General features: G+C 34.9%; 1 protein-coding gene across 1 annotated transcript in view; it reads right to left on the reverse strand.

Moving 5' to 3' along the window:
- Positions 1 to 3,089: 3,089 nt before the first annotated feature.
- The window catches only part of CDH10 (cadherin 10), a 287,440-nt gene continuing 275,816 nt past the window's right edge, over positions 3,090 to 14,713 (reverse strand). Inside the window, exon 12 of the mRNA XM_003759643.2 lies at positions 3,090 to 5,318. Coding sequence (XP_003759691.1) covers positions 4,828 to 5,318 — 491 coding nt within the window. The 3' untranslated portion in view covers positions 3,090 to 4,827. The remainder of the gene's footprint in view (positions 5,319 to 14,713) is intronic.

Below are 14,713 nucleotides of genomic sequence, written 5' to 3' on the forward strand. Positions count from 1 at the left end.
CCCTCAGACTGTTGGAGGGCCGGACTATAGTAAAAACAAAAACTTTGTTTTGTGGGCTTTTAAATAAAGAAACTTCATAGCACTGGGTGAGGGGAATAATCATCTTCAGCTGCCGCATCTGGCCCGCAGGCCGTAGTTTGAGGACCCCTGCAAGTGCGTGATGAATTAAGTAGACTGACTTCATATATAGAGGTAAAGTCATCCAAATGCCATTAGTTGTGGATAATAGCAATGTGCAGATTGTATCAAACTCTCAGAAAGTTATAGAGCCTTCTCCATGAAATCCACAACCATTCAAAACTATTTGTCTGGCAATTCATAACAAAGATGAATGCATAATTTATTCATGCATGATTATCAGCTTCTAAAAGGCATACAGTCTTTTGAGTAGCCTGATGAATTAGTTTAAGGGTACATATTTCTTAAATAGGCATGCCGGATTGACCATGACGAAGATCTAGAATTGAAAGTGAGTTAGATTGTTTTTGAGAAATTAGGCAGTGTTTTCTAATATCTAAATCTTTTCCTCAACATAGAAAACATGTTTTTTTTTTTTAATTAAAGCTTTTTATTTATGAAACATATGCATGGGTAATTTTTCAACATTGACCCTTGCAAAACCTTTTGTTCAAAATTTTTCCCTCCTTTCTCCCACTCCCTCCCCTAGCTGGCAGGTATTCCAAAACATGTTAAATATAAAACATTTAATTTTAAAGTTTATTAGGACTTTTTTTCCCTTTCATTTTTGAATGAATCTCTCTCCCTTCCCTATGCAGTAAGGCATCTATTATAACCATGTATAATCTAATTTACAGAAAATCCTACAAGTTTTTGCATAATTCTTTAAATTCATGAGGGAATGCTGTGATCTGTGTGAGAGTAGAGTTGACTCAAGAACTCTGAAGAGAAATATTCTTCTTTTTTTTCTTTGGGAAACAAATTGCAGATTCAATTTAAGACCAATTTTAGAAAATAAAAAGGAAAAGACTTCTTGCAGTCATTAAGGAGAGGGCAATTTCTTGACATGATATTGATTTCCACTTTGTTGCTCTGGAGATTTCTGAAAATTTTCTCTGGGTAATACTAGGATCCCTCTAACTTAAACATCTAGAATATTGTGATTAGTTTTGGACTCCACATTTTAGGATATGTATCATCCACAATCTAGAATGTATCCAATGAGGGCAATCAAGATGGTAAAACATCTAGATAACTCTCTATTAGACAATTGGAGTTCTATCTGAAGAAAAAAAAAACTTAAAAGAGGCAAGAAAACTGTCTTCAATATTTCCAAGCTTATCACAGGGAAAAATAATTAAATTTGTATATTTGGGTCCCTAGGCTAGAATGAGGAGCAATAGGTAGAAGTTTAGAAAGAAACAAAACAGATTTGATATTAAGAAAAACAAACAAACAAACAACTTTTCCAACTTCTAGAGATATCTAAAAAGTGGAATTGACCTAGGTGGTAGATGGTTCTTTTTCAATGAAGATCTTCAAGAAAAGGCTGGATGACATAAGTGACTTCTAGGGCAATACTGGGCACTAAATAGACTTCTTATCAGTGTCATAGTTGTAGATGCAAATTCCTCAAGCAAGAAAAGGCCTACATGATGACTTCAGGAATACAGAATTAGCTTATAGCTATTCACTCAAAAATTTAACTTATTAGGTAAAAAAAAACAAACAAATAAAAGAGTGACTACTTTTTGAAAGGCACTATGCTAGGAGGTAGAGATACATAGACAAAAACACATCTGCCCTCAAGAAACTTATCATCAATAGCAGGGGCTAATAGTAATCAGTATGTCAATAGATGGTAGAATGAAATGCTGGCAAATGAGTCGTCATGGAAAATCTTCTAGGGGGAAAAAAGGAAAAGGAAAAGAACTTTTTAACTGTGGGAATCAAGTTAAGATTTGCAGTCAGAAGTGGCTACTAACCAGACCCTAGAAGGAAAAAAAATAATTATATTAAATTATTTAACAATGAAAGAACACATTAAAGGCAAAGGAAATGTCCTATGTGAATGCAATGATATGAGAAATAGTAGCATCACTTTGGAGATATGACAGTAGTTAATTTGGGAAAGAATGATGTACCTAGGGAATGAAGGGGGATAGTGAATATGAAATGAGGCTGGAAAGAGGTATTTCTCAGGGTGAGATATATTTAGGAGCTAAAGAAAATCTGGATACATTTTTTACTGTAGGAAGAATCTTATTTTTTTCTATTTAAGAGTGGTCACAAATGTCATTCTCCAGGAAGACTTAGGGAGTTTCATTAACACATGAGAAAGTTTCCATTATAGCCAGATTCCCAAGCAGTTTGCTGTTTATCTTGGATAATTTTCTAATATTAGCATGTATTTTTCTGGTTACAAAAAAGACACATTTTTTAGTCCTTTAGCCTAGAAATCTCATGAGTTAGAGACAATCTATTTTTCCTCTAATCATGGTGAATATTAGTATTGAAACTTGAAGCCAACCTCTTTGAAATTTAGAATGGCTTAATTTCATGGTTTTATGGTATAATCTTTTTAGATTTAATGAAGGTGAAATACCATTGTTGAATGTCTCAGCTTAAAGTCTATAGCTCAGTGGGAGAAAAAAAAGATTGAAACAACATGTGTTTTGGAACTAGAACTGTAATTTCATTTGGTGTAAGAGACTCAGAGATGAGGAAACTCTTCCTACAAATACAAATACTTCCTACAAAAACAGTATGTTTTCTGTGGTTTCTAAGCTTAGAGATAAGTCTAAAACACTGAGGTAAGAGCCTTGCAAAGGGTCATGCAGCAAGTATGTGTCAAAATATAGATATGAAGCCAGGTTTTCTTGGCTTTGAGTCTGATTCTTTCTAAACACCATGCCAAAAAAAATCACTAGTATAAAGTATTATCACTAATATGAATGAATATTAATAAAATTTTAATTTAAAGCAAACATCAAAACTAATGGGCTATTTTCAAAACACACATTTTGACTAAATATGATACATCTGCATATTTTATTTCTTTAAAAATGAATTTCAATTTAAATTTGACTCATTCAAAGTTGTTTTTTTTTTTTTTTAAGTAGACCATTTTTTGTTTTGTATTCTGTAATATGGGCCAGGGATGGGCTTTTGAAACTTAGGAAGTTTGCCAAGTTAGCTTTTATTACATGACCTGCTGAGGCATATAATGTCTGGAAGTTGACTGTGACCATAATCACCAATACTGGCTGCATTTCTTTTGTAATCAGGTAATTATTATGCTTTCACAAATATTTTGAGTTGCAAACATTTAGGCATCACTTAACCATTAAAGAAGGAAAAATGCCTTTCAAAATAAATGCAATAATTAATTTCCCATTAAAGGTTTGTCAATATTAAATTTTCTGCTTCACTCCAAAAACATACCATTTTCACCATTTGAAGATGAGGCCAATTGTATTCATTATTTACAATATATTCACTCAGTAGGGGATAAGACTTCCTAAACTAGTTCCAACAAAGTGTTCAATTTATAAATAAAGGATTTTGTGCTTCCAGGGTAAACATGGGGTAAATTGGTGATAGCTAGATTCAGTGGATGAGAGGCACTTTGTAGAACAAATGGGATGCATTCTCTCAACTGCTTTGAGCTCAATCAGTCACAGAAGAAAAAAATTAAAAAAAAAGACTACTACTAAGAAAAACATAATGTATTTCTGGAGAAAAATAATATATCATAACAGAGTATGCTACCAAACATGCAACATAGGAGAGAAAAGGAAAGGGAGAGAAAGATTAATAACAAACAACTAGTACAGCATATGTCAAAAGAAATAAAGAGAATTATACTTTTTGCCCCAAGACTATTTTTTGGCATCAATTAGTAGGCAGAAACAAATAAACAAACAAACAACAACAATAAAACCCCTGCTATATATAAGGATATTTATCAAAGAATAAAATATTCTTACTTGTGCCTCTTTGCTAAATGAAAAAGTGAAGATAACATGTTTTGCAGAGATCTAGGAAAGAGGCTTTATTACCTTAGGATATTTATACATTGGTTATTAAAACAGTTAAAGAAGAAATTTTTTTCCTCACCTGGAATAATGTTGGTTTCATCACAATTATCAATATATGCAATTAAAGACAATATCTTTACTGGAAGTCAGTCAAAGTTTCATAGCAAGTATTTCGTGAATATATTTCTTTCTCAATAAACAAAAGAAACTGAAGGCAAAGTAGTTGTAAAAACTGATTTATTTCTTAAAAATAAATACAAAAATATAAATATAAAACATTAGCAGATAGAATTTGATGAAATGAAGTTGCACAAAGTTTTGTATACCAGCTGCATATCACACTTACTAACACAAAGTGTACATTTTTTTTGAATTGTAATGTACAGAACAGGATATGTATCTCTATATATTTATGTATATTATATATATATATATTTTTTTTTTTTAATTTTCTTCACCTCCTTAAAAGCTGCACTTGCAAGGGCAGAACAGGTACCTAACAGAAGCGGCTTGTACATGAAGTTGCTTAAGGGAATCTTATCCTGTTTGAGTTTCTGAAAGTATTCTTTTTTTACTTACTAAAATGGACAACACTGAATTTCCATAGCTTTGGCTCTTGGAAGTGATTAAATAAAATGCTGTATATACTCCATGTGACATCCTACAAGAAAGAATTAATGAAATTAATGAACAAATTAAAAAAGAAAAGGGAAAAAAATATTGTGCTGAGTGGCAGGAAAATTCTCCTGAAATGTCAAACATTATAAAGGAGTGGAGGTGGTATCTGGAAAATGATTTCTTCTTGAGAGAACAGAAAATGTTTCCTAGGTTAAGAGTCTTTGTCACTTTCCCCACCACCATACATTTCTGCTAACTTATTAAACCGAGGACCCCATTCTCGGAGGTAATCATAGTTTTGGTCTCCATCAGTAGTACCTGATTCTAATGAACTCAGAGATTCGGCTATAGAATCATTTCCCTCATAGGCATAGGTTGCAAGTGAATCATATGGTGGAGCAGTGGGATCAATATCATGCTCTTTTAGCCTCTCATTAATGAAATCTCGGACATCTGTGTTATCTAGAGCTGAAGGAGTCCTCCGTGGGATAAACAATGTTTCTGGAATAATATCTCGTCGTAGCTTTTTATCTTCTATGACTGCAGGATTCCTCAGAGTTCCTATATCAAATGCCTGGGTATCTTCTTCCCCACCTCCTTCATCATTATAACTCACAATGTTGTCTCTGATGTCCTCTTTAGATAAGATGAGAGGCTCTTTCTTTCGCTGTCTTTTCAGAGCCGCAAATAACACAACTATAACTAGAAAAAAAGGGGAATGTAAAGAACAGATCTTGTTTAGTGAGAGTGTATAAAAGTTGGGTGAATAGAAGTTAAGTTTCTGAGTTTTCTTACTTTTCACTAGTTAATTGAGAATGTAAGACTGTGCTTTAGCTAGACATTTTTTTCTTTCCTCATTAATATCTATATAAAATTATTGAACTATGTTAAAGTAAAATAAATATGAATTAAAGGAAAATAAATATTCAATTAATGTTAAATTACATGTTATTATTTTCCCTAGGAATACCCCAAAATCTCCTTGTCTCATTCTTTCATGTAAAATCATCATTAGTCTTTTCTACTTCACTATAAAACTGATAATATTAACAACAATAGTAACAACAATAACAATGACAAAATTAATTATGATAATCTTTCAATAAGTTATAGCAACAGAAATCTGTTTTCTAAATTTGTAACAAATATATATTTTTCTTTAGACAGTATAGAATGCCATATTTGACTAAATTATTATTTTTCCTATATATATATTAATACATATTGCTTTATGAATCATGTTGGGGGAGAAAAATCAGAGCAGAAGGGAAAAACATGGGAAAGATTTAAAAAAAGAAGATGTGCATATAACATATCTCCTTAGTTCTTTTTCTATTTTTTTTAAATTAGAGGACAGAACTAAAATGATATTTCATAAAGTTTGTTAATCATAATTACACAGTAAGGTTCCATTGCTAGAAAGGATTGAAATCCTCCCTGAAATGGATTTTTTCATTATTTAAAGGTATGGTGAAGATATATAATATGTACAATTTCAAATATAAAATTATCACACATAGGTATGCTTACATATATATACATACAAGTGTTTTATAGCTATATACATATTTATAATATGTATGTGTGTATATATATGCACATATATATATTTTTAAGAGACCTATGATTTCATCAATATAGAAAGCTGTTAATCAAGAAATTCTTAGCCATTGCACAATTACATGGTTGTTTTCATTATTTTTGAAAGATCACATTAAGTGCAAAAGTAATCTATTTTTCCTTCAATCACTTAAAATAATCCAGTGACCAAAAATAAAGTAATAGTATATGCAGTATTTTTTCAAAATATTCATATCTGCTTTTGAGATTCTTTCAAAGTGTGTATGGAGGGGGGTGTATATCATGACCTTCCTCATATAACTGAAAGGTATGTAGGATAAACAAACTATACCTTTAAATTCAGGATGTTCTAATTTCCTAAATTATTGAAAATCCAAATTGGAACTGATAACTGCATTCTTTTTATATGTTATGTCATACTATGTCTATGATGAGTATTTTACTCTTTAGTTATTTAGATAATGAACTTTAGCACTTGTTCTATGATACAAGAGTCAAAACAGCAAGCTTTCTGCTATAGTTCAGAATATACATTATTAAAATTAAATATAGAATAATAAAATAAATTGTTCACATAAATGATAGTATAATTTCTTTTGGGAAGATAAGGAAATGTCTAACCATCTCATGAGCAAGATAAAATAAAATAATAAACCTTGTGCTTTCCCTACAGTCACAATAATGCTCCTATTAAGTGATAGAAATAGTGCTTTCAAATTTGTGATGACAGGTTTTCTGTGTATCTATATCTTCATTAAATCATCTATTAAGTAACTTAAGCACTCGTTCTAAGTGAATTCATTTCTATCTGCATATTTCTATCATACATATAAATTTGGCAGTATGATGTAGCAAATAAAAGTGCTAACCTTAGCTCCAGAAATACTTGGAGGTATCCTACCTGAGAATTTATAGATTATAGATATTGGCCAAGTCAACTAATTTTACATTGTCCTAAACTACTCTTTAAAACTGTATATTTGCCACAAAATAAAACATTCTCACCTCCATTGTTATAGAATTTCCTCACTTCATTATTCCCAATAATAATGAAGTCACAGCTTCAGTTCCTATCTGTATTCCTATCACTATACATCAAGATTATAATACATTATGAAGGAAAAGGATCACGGTGCAAGAATAAGGAATTAAAGAAGGACAATTTGAATGTTCCATCAGAAGTCAAAGAATTTTAATAGAAGCTGTGTAAAGCACAAGTCTCACCATGTCACGTCACTCATCAATAAACTCCAATGACCCTCTATTAACATTAAAATCAAATATGAACTCCTCTATTTGACATTTAAAGACATTCAAAATCTGGCTGCCATGTACCTTTCCTGACTTACAATAAATTATTCTCTTTAAAACACTGTATGTTACAGACACCTGTCCTCTAGTGATTACTTATCTATACTACTTTACTTCCCTTTTCCATACTTTTGCACAGAACATTCTCTATACCAAGAAGGTATTCCATCTCACCTCCCCACCAAGAGTAGCTACTTTATTTTTTTTTCAAAACTCAGTTTAAATGCCACTTTTTACATGAAGTTTTTCCTAATGGCCCCAGGTCAGAATATTTTATATTTATTTCATATCTATATGCTTCCTCAAAGAGAATTTAATTCCTTGATGGTCATGATTATTTTTGTTTTCCAATTTCCTAATATAGTACCAAACAAATAGTAGGAACTTTTTAAATGCTAAAACAAAGGAAGGCCTCCAGAATGGTAATCCTCTGTAAAGTATGTAGTAAAAAGACAGAGGCGGGCGTTGAGTAGTTGAAAAAAAAAAAAACACCATCTATAATGATGAGTCTGCTAAAGCAATGAAAAGTACACATATACATATACACAGGCTTTATGTATCTAACATTTTTAAAATTCCTGCACTGATGGCTTAACTAGCATAGAGACCACTCTATGTTCTTGGATGATCCTAACAAATTATTTCTGTCTTCAGTAATTTTATTCATCTTCAGTAATTGTATGATAATGGACTTCATGTTTGTTGTCTGAGGCTCAGCCTAAAGAATGGGAAAAACATATTCACCATAGGGTAATGACTATTTTATCCATAGTATAGTATCTTCTGAAGATCATTTATTAAATAGAGAAAGTCATTGTTTTATGTTAGTGGAGGTAACACCTACTGTGATTCAAAAGATTTCTAGTTTGAAGAGAGACATCAGAATAAGCAGTGTACAAAAATCCAGAGTCTTTTTGGAAAGATGACATATCAGAGAAAAAGCTTATCGATCCTAAATACACAAATCATATTCATTCATACCTATATACATGTAAGATACTTTATATAATTACACATGTTTTTTTGAATTATTGCATATTGAATTATATTACATATCAACAGAGGAACATAAGTTCTTTCAGTATGTGAAAAAGATGAGAAGGAAATGAGCATCTCTATAACTCATATTATGTGTCAGCCATTGTATTGAGTGTTAAAATTATTTTCATTTGTCCTGCAAGGTGGGTGATATTATTATGCCCGTTTTTGTTGATGAGGTAACTGAGGAAAAGAGAAGTTATGACTTGCTCAGAGTCATACTGCTATTAAGTGTCTGAGGTTAGATTTTAAACTCAGGTCTTTCTGTCTTTAGCACTCTCTCTTTAGAGCCATCTACCTCCCTCACATTATTTATGTAGCACACATACATGATATAGAAATATATATATATATATATATATATATATGTGTATATATTTTTCTATATTTATGTGTACATATGTGCATATGCATGCATGCTATCTGAATATAGATACACTGTGTTTGTCTAGTTGGTTAGCTATCTAATTAGATTCAAAATCTAACTGTTAATGGTTCAGTGTCAAATTGAGAAGTCTGCATTATAATGCCTTAGTTCTGCATTTGACTCTCTATTGTGTATTACTTTTACCAGTGATTGGACAAATGTATGTTAATCAAATCTCTAAATGACAGAAAGTAGGTAAGTATAGCTTAAGTATCAGACTATAGAATCTGTATTCATAAGTATCTTACCCAGTTATAGCATTGAGTTTAATTAAATAAGATAAAAATACAATATATTATAATATCTATGCTAGAGAGAGAGAAAGAAGGAGAGAGAAAGAGAGAGAGAGAGAGAGAGAGAGAGAAAGAGAGAGAGAATGAGAGAGAAGAGAGAGAGAGAGAGAGAGAAAGAAAGAGAGAGAATGAGAGAGAGAGGGAGGGGAAGAGAGAGAGAGAGAGAGAAAGAGAAAACCAGAGAAGTCTGGGTGTAATGCCAGAGAAACTGAGGCAGGAGAGAGATTAGAGAGCTTTTTAATATTTTATTAATTGGAGAGTATAATTGACTGGACAGGACTCTTGTCTCAAATTATCTAGTCAGATAGAGATAAAGATGTACTGGAACCAAAGAATCCATGTTGGTCCCAGAGCTGGAGGAGACTGTCATCTCAAAGAATCCAGTGTCCAGTAACCAGTAGCCAGCCTCCAGCAGCCAGCCTCCAGCCTCCAGCCTCCAGCCTCCAGCCTCCAGTAATGAATAGGAGAAACCCAACTTCTTAGATACCTTTTAGAAACAAAGAAGGGGTAAGAAGCTCGGGAAAACTTCTGTCAGGATGGGGGGAGACCATAAATCCTAAAAACCCAGAGACAGGATGTCTGAATACACAGAGATAAAGATATCAGTGAGGTATTTTAGAGGGATATTGTAAATCTTGAGGACAGGAAAGAGTCAGGAGGTCTGCTCTCTTGTTTTTGCTTACAATGTATAATGATAACAATGTATCTTGCTAACAATGTATAATCTTAGAGTAAATGGTCCCTAATCTTAATGGACCAGAGTGGGTTTTTACAGTTAAGGAAACTGAGAGTGCAGGGAAACTGAGCCAGAACAGTTAAAAAGAACTGTGGCATAACACTGGGAAGAGAAAGGGAAAAATGTATATGTATTATATATGTAGATTACATTTTTAATTTTAAATAATGATCTGAATGTACTATATAAATTAGATCAGTATATCAGATATGCAAATTATCCATATGATTTAATATATATCCATATATATATATATATACACACATATTATATATGTGTGTGTGCATATACACAGAGATACACATATAAACATACACACTTCAAATGCAAAATATTTGCAAAAACCAACACCTAACAATCCAGAGGAGCAGAGATAAAAGACAAATAATGTCCATAAATAAAGGGCTAGTAGACAGTCAGTGCCCTAAGGCAGGAAAAAGAAGCTTGCCCATTAGACCTAGCATATGGTTATTAATCTAAAATGGAATACATGTCCAAAATAACAAGTCAAAAATAAGATAAAAGAGACTAGAGGAACAAAGTGACAGGGATTACTGACTTTGATAACCTGAGGCACTATTCTTCATTCATTAACCTGTATGATTTCTAGCTGATTAACTGAGCCTTATCTGTTATTTAAGGCCTACAGTCATTCAACAGTATACTTTTGTTTTGTTTTGTTGTTTGGACTAGACTTTATAATTTCTTCACTTTGAGCATATCCACATGGAAATTTCTTCCATCAATGCAGGCTTATATTTTATAATCTTAGAAATTGCTTGGAACATTGAGACATTTAGAGACTTTATCCTCGGTCATGAAGAAAATATGAATCAGGAATAAAACTTAAGCCCTAATCTGATTCCAAGATAAAGCCTCCATATGCTAAATGTAGCTTCATGATGATCAAAAAGTTAGTATGTATATTTTTGTGCATTTGCACATAGGTAGGTTCAGAGAAGTACTTTCTAACACCTCCATATTCTTGTATGTAAATACAGAAAAGTTCATAGTAACACATTTTTTAACTCAATATTTCTGAATTCTTGAAGAATACACTTACTTTTGTACCTTGTCAACAAACTACCACAAACAAGGTATTCTTGCAAAACAACCTTTCAGGTACAGGCAACAATATAACATGGTTGACATTCCTAAGTCAATAAATAAGTTTGCTGCTATTTTTTAAATGTAATTACTATTAATTATTTAACTATGTAAAATTTGTCCACCTTGGAGGATGTGAATGGCTTGACTGAGTGTGCTAATTCTTTCACTGAAATAGATTAGTGAATTAAAAGTCATATATTTCCAATGGAAAAGATCTATGATTATCATTCCTAGGCAAACTGAAATAATACTTTTTTTTATTCTCATCTTATGAAGTCTTTTCATTTTTTTTCTTCCTATGTCAGGGTAAGTTTATGATTTGTGCTTTTTTTTTTTGTATGTTTGTGCTTTTTTTTTTTTTTACCAAGCTATTAATTATCTTTTCATAATATTCTACATTTGCTTTTATTTACCTAATTTTCCCTTTATCTCACTTTTTGATTTTGAAAGTATTTTTTCAGCTCTTCTAGACATTACCTAAGTTTCCCTCTACCTCATTTTCTGATTTTGAAAGTATTTTTTTCAACTCTTCTAGACATTATTATGTCCTATGTCAGGGTAAGTTTATGATAAGGTTTATAGTCAATTCCACAAACAACAAACTCCAAACTCATTTTAAGGTGACAATTTATGGGGAAAAATTATATTTTAATACAAGTTTTCTAAATTCTAACCTGACATTCTTTGCTTCTTTGTTTATATCTAAAGGAGAGAGGGACATAAGGTAAGAGGACACATATTGAGGTTTAATTATCATATTTTCCCTTTTCTTAGTATTATAGGTGCACAAAAAGTCTAAAGTTTAGGGTAGAAAAGGATTTTACAAATCCAATAGTCATAAGCTCAGAGTATTACAATGGAAAGGACTTTAGAAGATTATTAAGTTCAACCTTTAATTTTATAGCTAAGAAAACTGAAAGTCAAGCTTTTTAGGTATCTTGTCAAAGGTGAATGGTGAGAAATACTGGGAGGATTTGAAACTTATTTAATTCAAAATAGCAGCAGCAATAATAATAGCAAGTATTAATACACCAAATTAAGATATGTGAAAGCATTTTCATACACTCTTTCATTTGATCCTCACAATAATCTTAGGGTTTACTGTTCTTTCTTGTCAGGAACCAACACCCCCTCCTTTAACAATCTTTGTTCAGGTGGCCTTCTCCCCTCCCCAAAGGCAACTGCACTCTTAGTTAAACACACCTGTTTGAAGAAGAATGCTTTAGAGCACAATGATTCCAGGGATCCCAGGAAGAACATTAACCACAGAGCACAATGACCCGAGGGGTCCTAGGAAGAACATTAACTACAAGGACCATGTGAACTTTGACACAGAGATAATGGTCTCACATAGCAGTATAGCATAAAAGCAAGACCCTTTGCATGAATAAAGTTGAGCCGTGACAAAATTTGCTCAGTCTCCCTCCTCTTTCTCGCCCGTTTCTCTTTCAGGCTGGGTCCCCCTCGATCCCCCGAATAACTGAGTCCCGCTGGACGGGACAGGTGGCACCCAACGTGGGGCCCGAGGTACGGACCCTTGCCAGACAGATCCCCACCCGAAGAAGTCGTCGCGACCCCTGATGTGAGGACCTCTTTCGCCACTCGCGGAAGCTCCAGTCCTGGTAAGTTGATTTCGTCCGTCTCATAGAAATGGGCCATAAGTTGTCTAAAGAACAGGCTTTCATAAAGGATCTCAAAGCCTCCCTCAGGGAAAGAGGAGTTAGAATAAAAAAGAAAGATTTGGTGAAGTTCTTTATTTTTATCGATGAAGTCTGTCCCTGGTTTCTCGTTACTGGGCCAGAGATTCATCCCCAGAAATGGCAGAAGGTAGGCAAAGATTTAAATGACAAACTACGAAAGGAGGGACCTAATTCCGTCCCCACAACTGTTTTTTCCTATTGGGGCTTAATTCGTGATATTGTAGATTCAGCATCTGATGACCCTGATAAGCAGCAACTTTTATCAGTTGCAGAGTTTTGTCTCAGCCCGCTTTCTCGGACAGCCTCTGTGGCTTCCATTCCTTCGGCAGATAAAAATCCTTCCAGGCCCCCTTCTATTATTGAGATGCCTGCCATTCAAAGAGAGTCCCTCTATCCCCCTCTGCCTCAAGAAACCCCTCCATCAGATTATCCGCTGAATCTCCCCATATTTACTAAGAATTCTGACGATGATACCCTTGAGCCCGGGGACACAGCCGTCTTAGAAGCAGAAGCGGCCCATTACCATAACCCCGATGGGCCCCCTCTTACGGCCCAGTCCTTACAATATCCCCCACCTTATGCAGTTCGAACCTGTGCTCCCGCTCTTTCTGCCCCTACGCTCCCCCCTGCTACCCTTATTGAAGCTAAAAATCAGCTCTCCACCCAAGTTAATGATCTCAAGGAGGTCCTTGATCTCCAGTGGCAGTTTGTTCAGCTTTCTACAGAACTTTCTTCCTTGCAAAATTCGCTTAAAGAGACTATCCTCCTCCAGGCTTCAAGCCCAGCAGCCATTCCTCCTTCATTGCCTTACAAAAAGGTCCCCCCTAGCAAATCTAAAGACCTGATTAATAAATCAAAAAACCTGAAATTGACTTTCCCTGTCATGACACGCACTCATAAATCCAGTGCCCCTTCCCTGGATGATCCCCGTCATCCTCCAGGGAGGAACGTGTCCTTACCTCCCCCTCTAGGGGCTCCCCCTTTCCTTCAGATAGTGAGGGAGAAAGTGAAAATGAAAAGGGAAATGAGGAGGATGATCAGGCAGTGCAGGATGCCCCTCTGAGGGAGTTTCGTAAGCTCCATTTTAAAACCTTAAAGGACTTGAATGCCACAGTCAAGGCTTACGGACCTAATGCCCGTTTACTCTTTCGGCCCTTGAGGCCATGTCTCCTGGCGGCTACTTGCTCCCCTCTGAATGGATTCGTGTAGTGCAAGCAGTTCTGTCACGCGGCCAATTCCTGACTTGGAAGGCAGACTTTTTTGACCGCTGCCAGTCCACAGCCGCTGCTAACTTAAAATCTCCACACTCGCCCTCTGCGAGTTGGACGTTTGAGAAACTTAGCGGACAAGGGAAATACGCCTCAGAGGCCCAACAGCAACGTTTTCCTGTTGGCCTTTTGGCTCAGACTGCTAATGCTGCCCTTGCGGCATGGAGAACCCTGCCTAACACGGGCTCACCTTTTGCCCCCCTCAACAAAATCATTCAGGGTAGCCAGGAAGACTTTTCTGAATATGTCAGCCGCCTACTTGAGGCTGCTGAAAGGACCTTAGGGCATGAGGCAGCCAGCGACCAGCTTGTCAAGCGCTTAGCATATGAGAATGCCAATTCTGCCTGCAGGGCTGTGTTGCGTGGCAGGTTTAGAGATAAGACCCTTGATGACATGGTACGCATGTGCCCCGATATCGACCCCCTCTCCACAAAAATGTTGCAGGCCGTGCATCTTGCGGTGGGCGCGGCCCTCCATGCCAGTGGCCCTCCCATGCCCAAAACTTGCTTCCGTTGTGGTCAACCTGGGCATTTTGCCCACCAGTGCCCTGCCAACGCCCGCCATTCGCAGATCCCCCAGCCCAGCCAAGCCAACCCTCCACTGTATGCCCCCGCTGCAGGAAAGGGAAACATT

The sequence above is a fragment of the Sarcophilus harrisii genome, chromosome 1 (assembly GCF_902635505.1).
Source record: "Sarcophilus harrisii chromosome 1, mSarHar1.11, whole genome shotgun sequence".
Taxonomy (NCBI): Eukaryota; Metazoa; Chordata; class Mammalia; order Dasyuromorphia; family Dasyuridae; genus Sarcophilus; species Sarcophilus harrisii.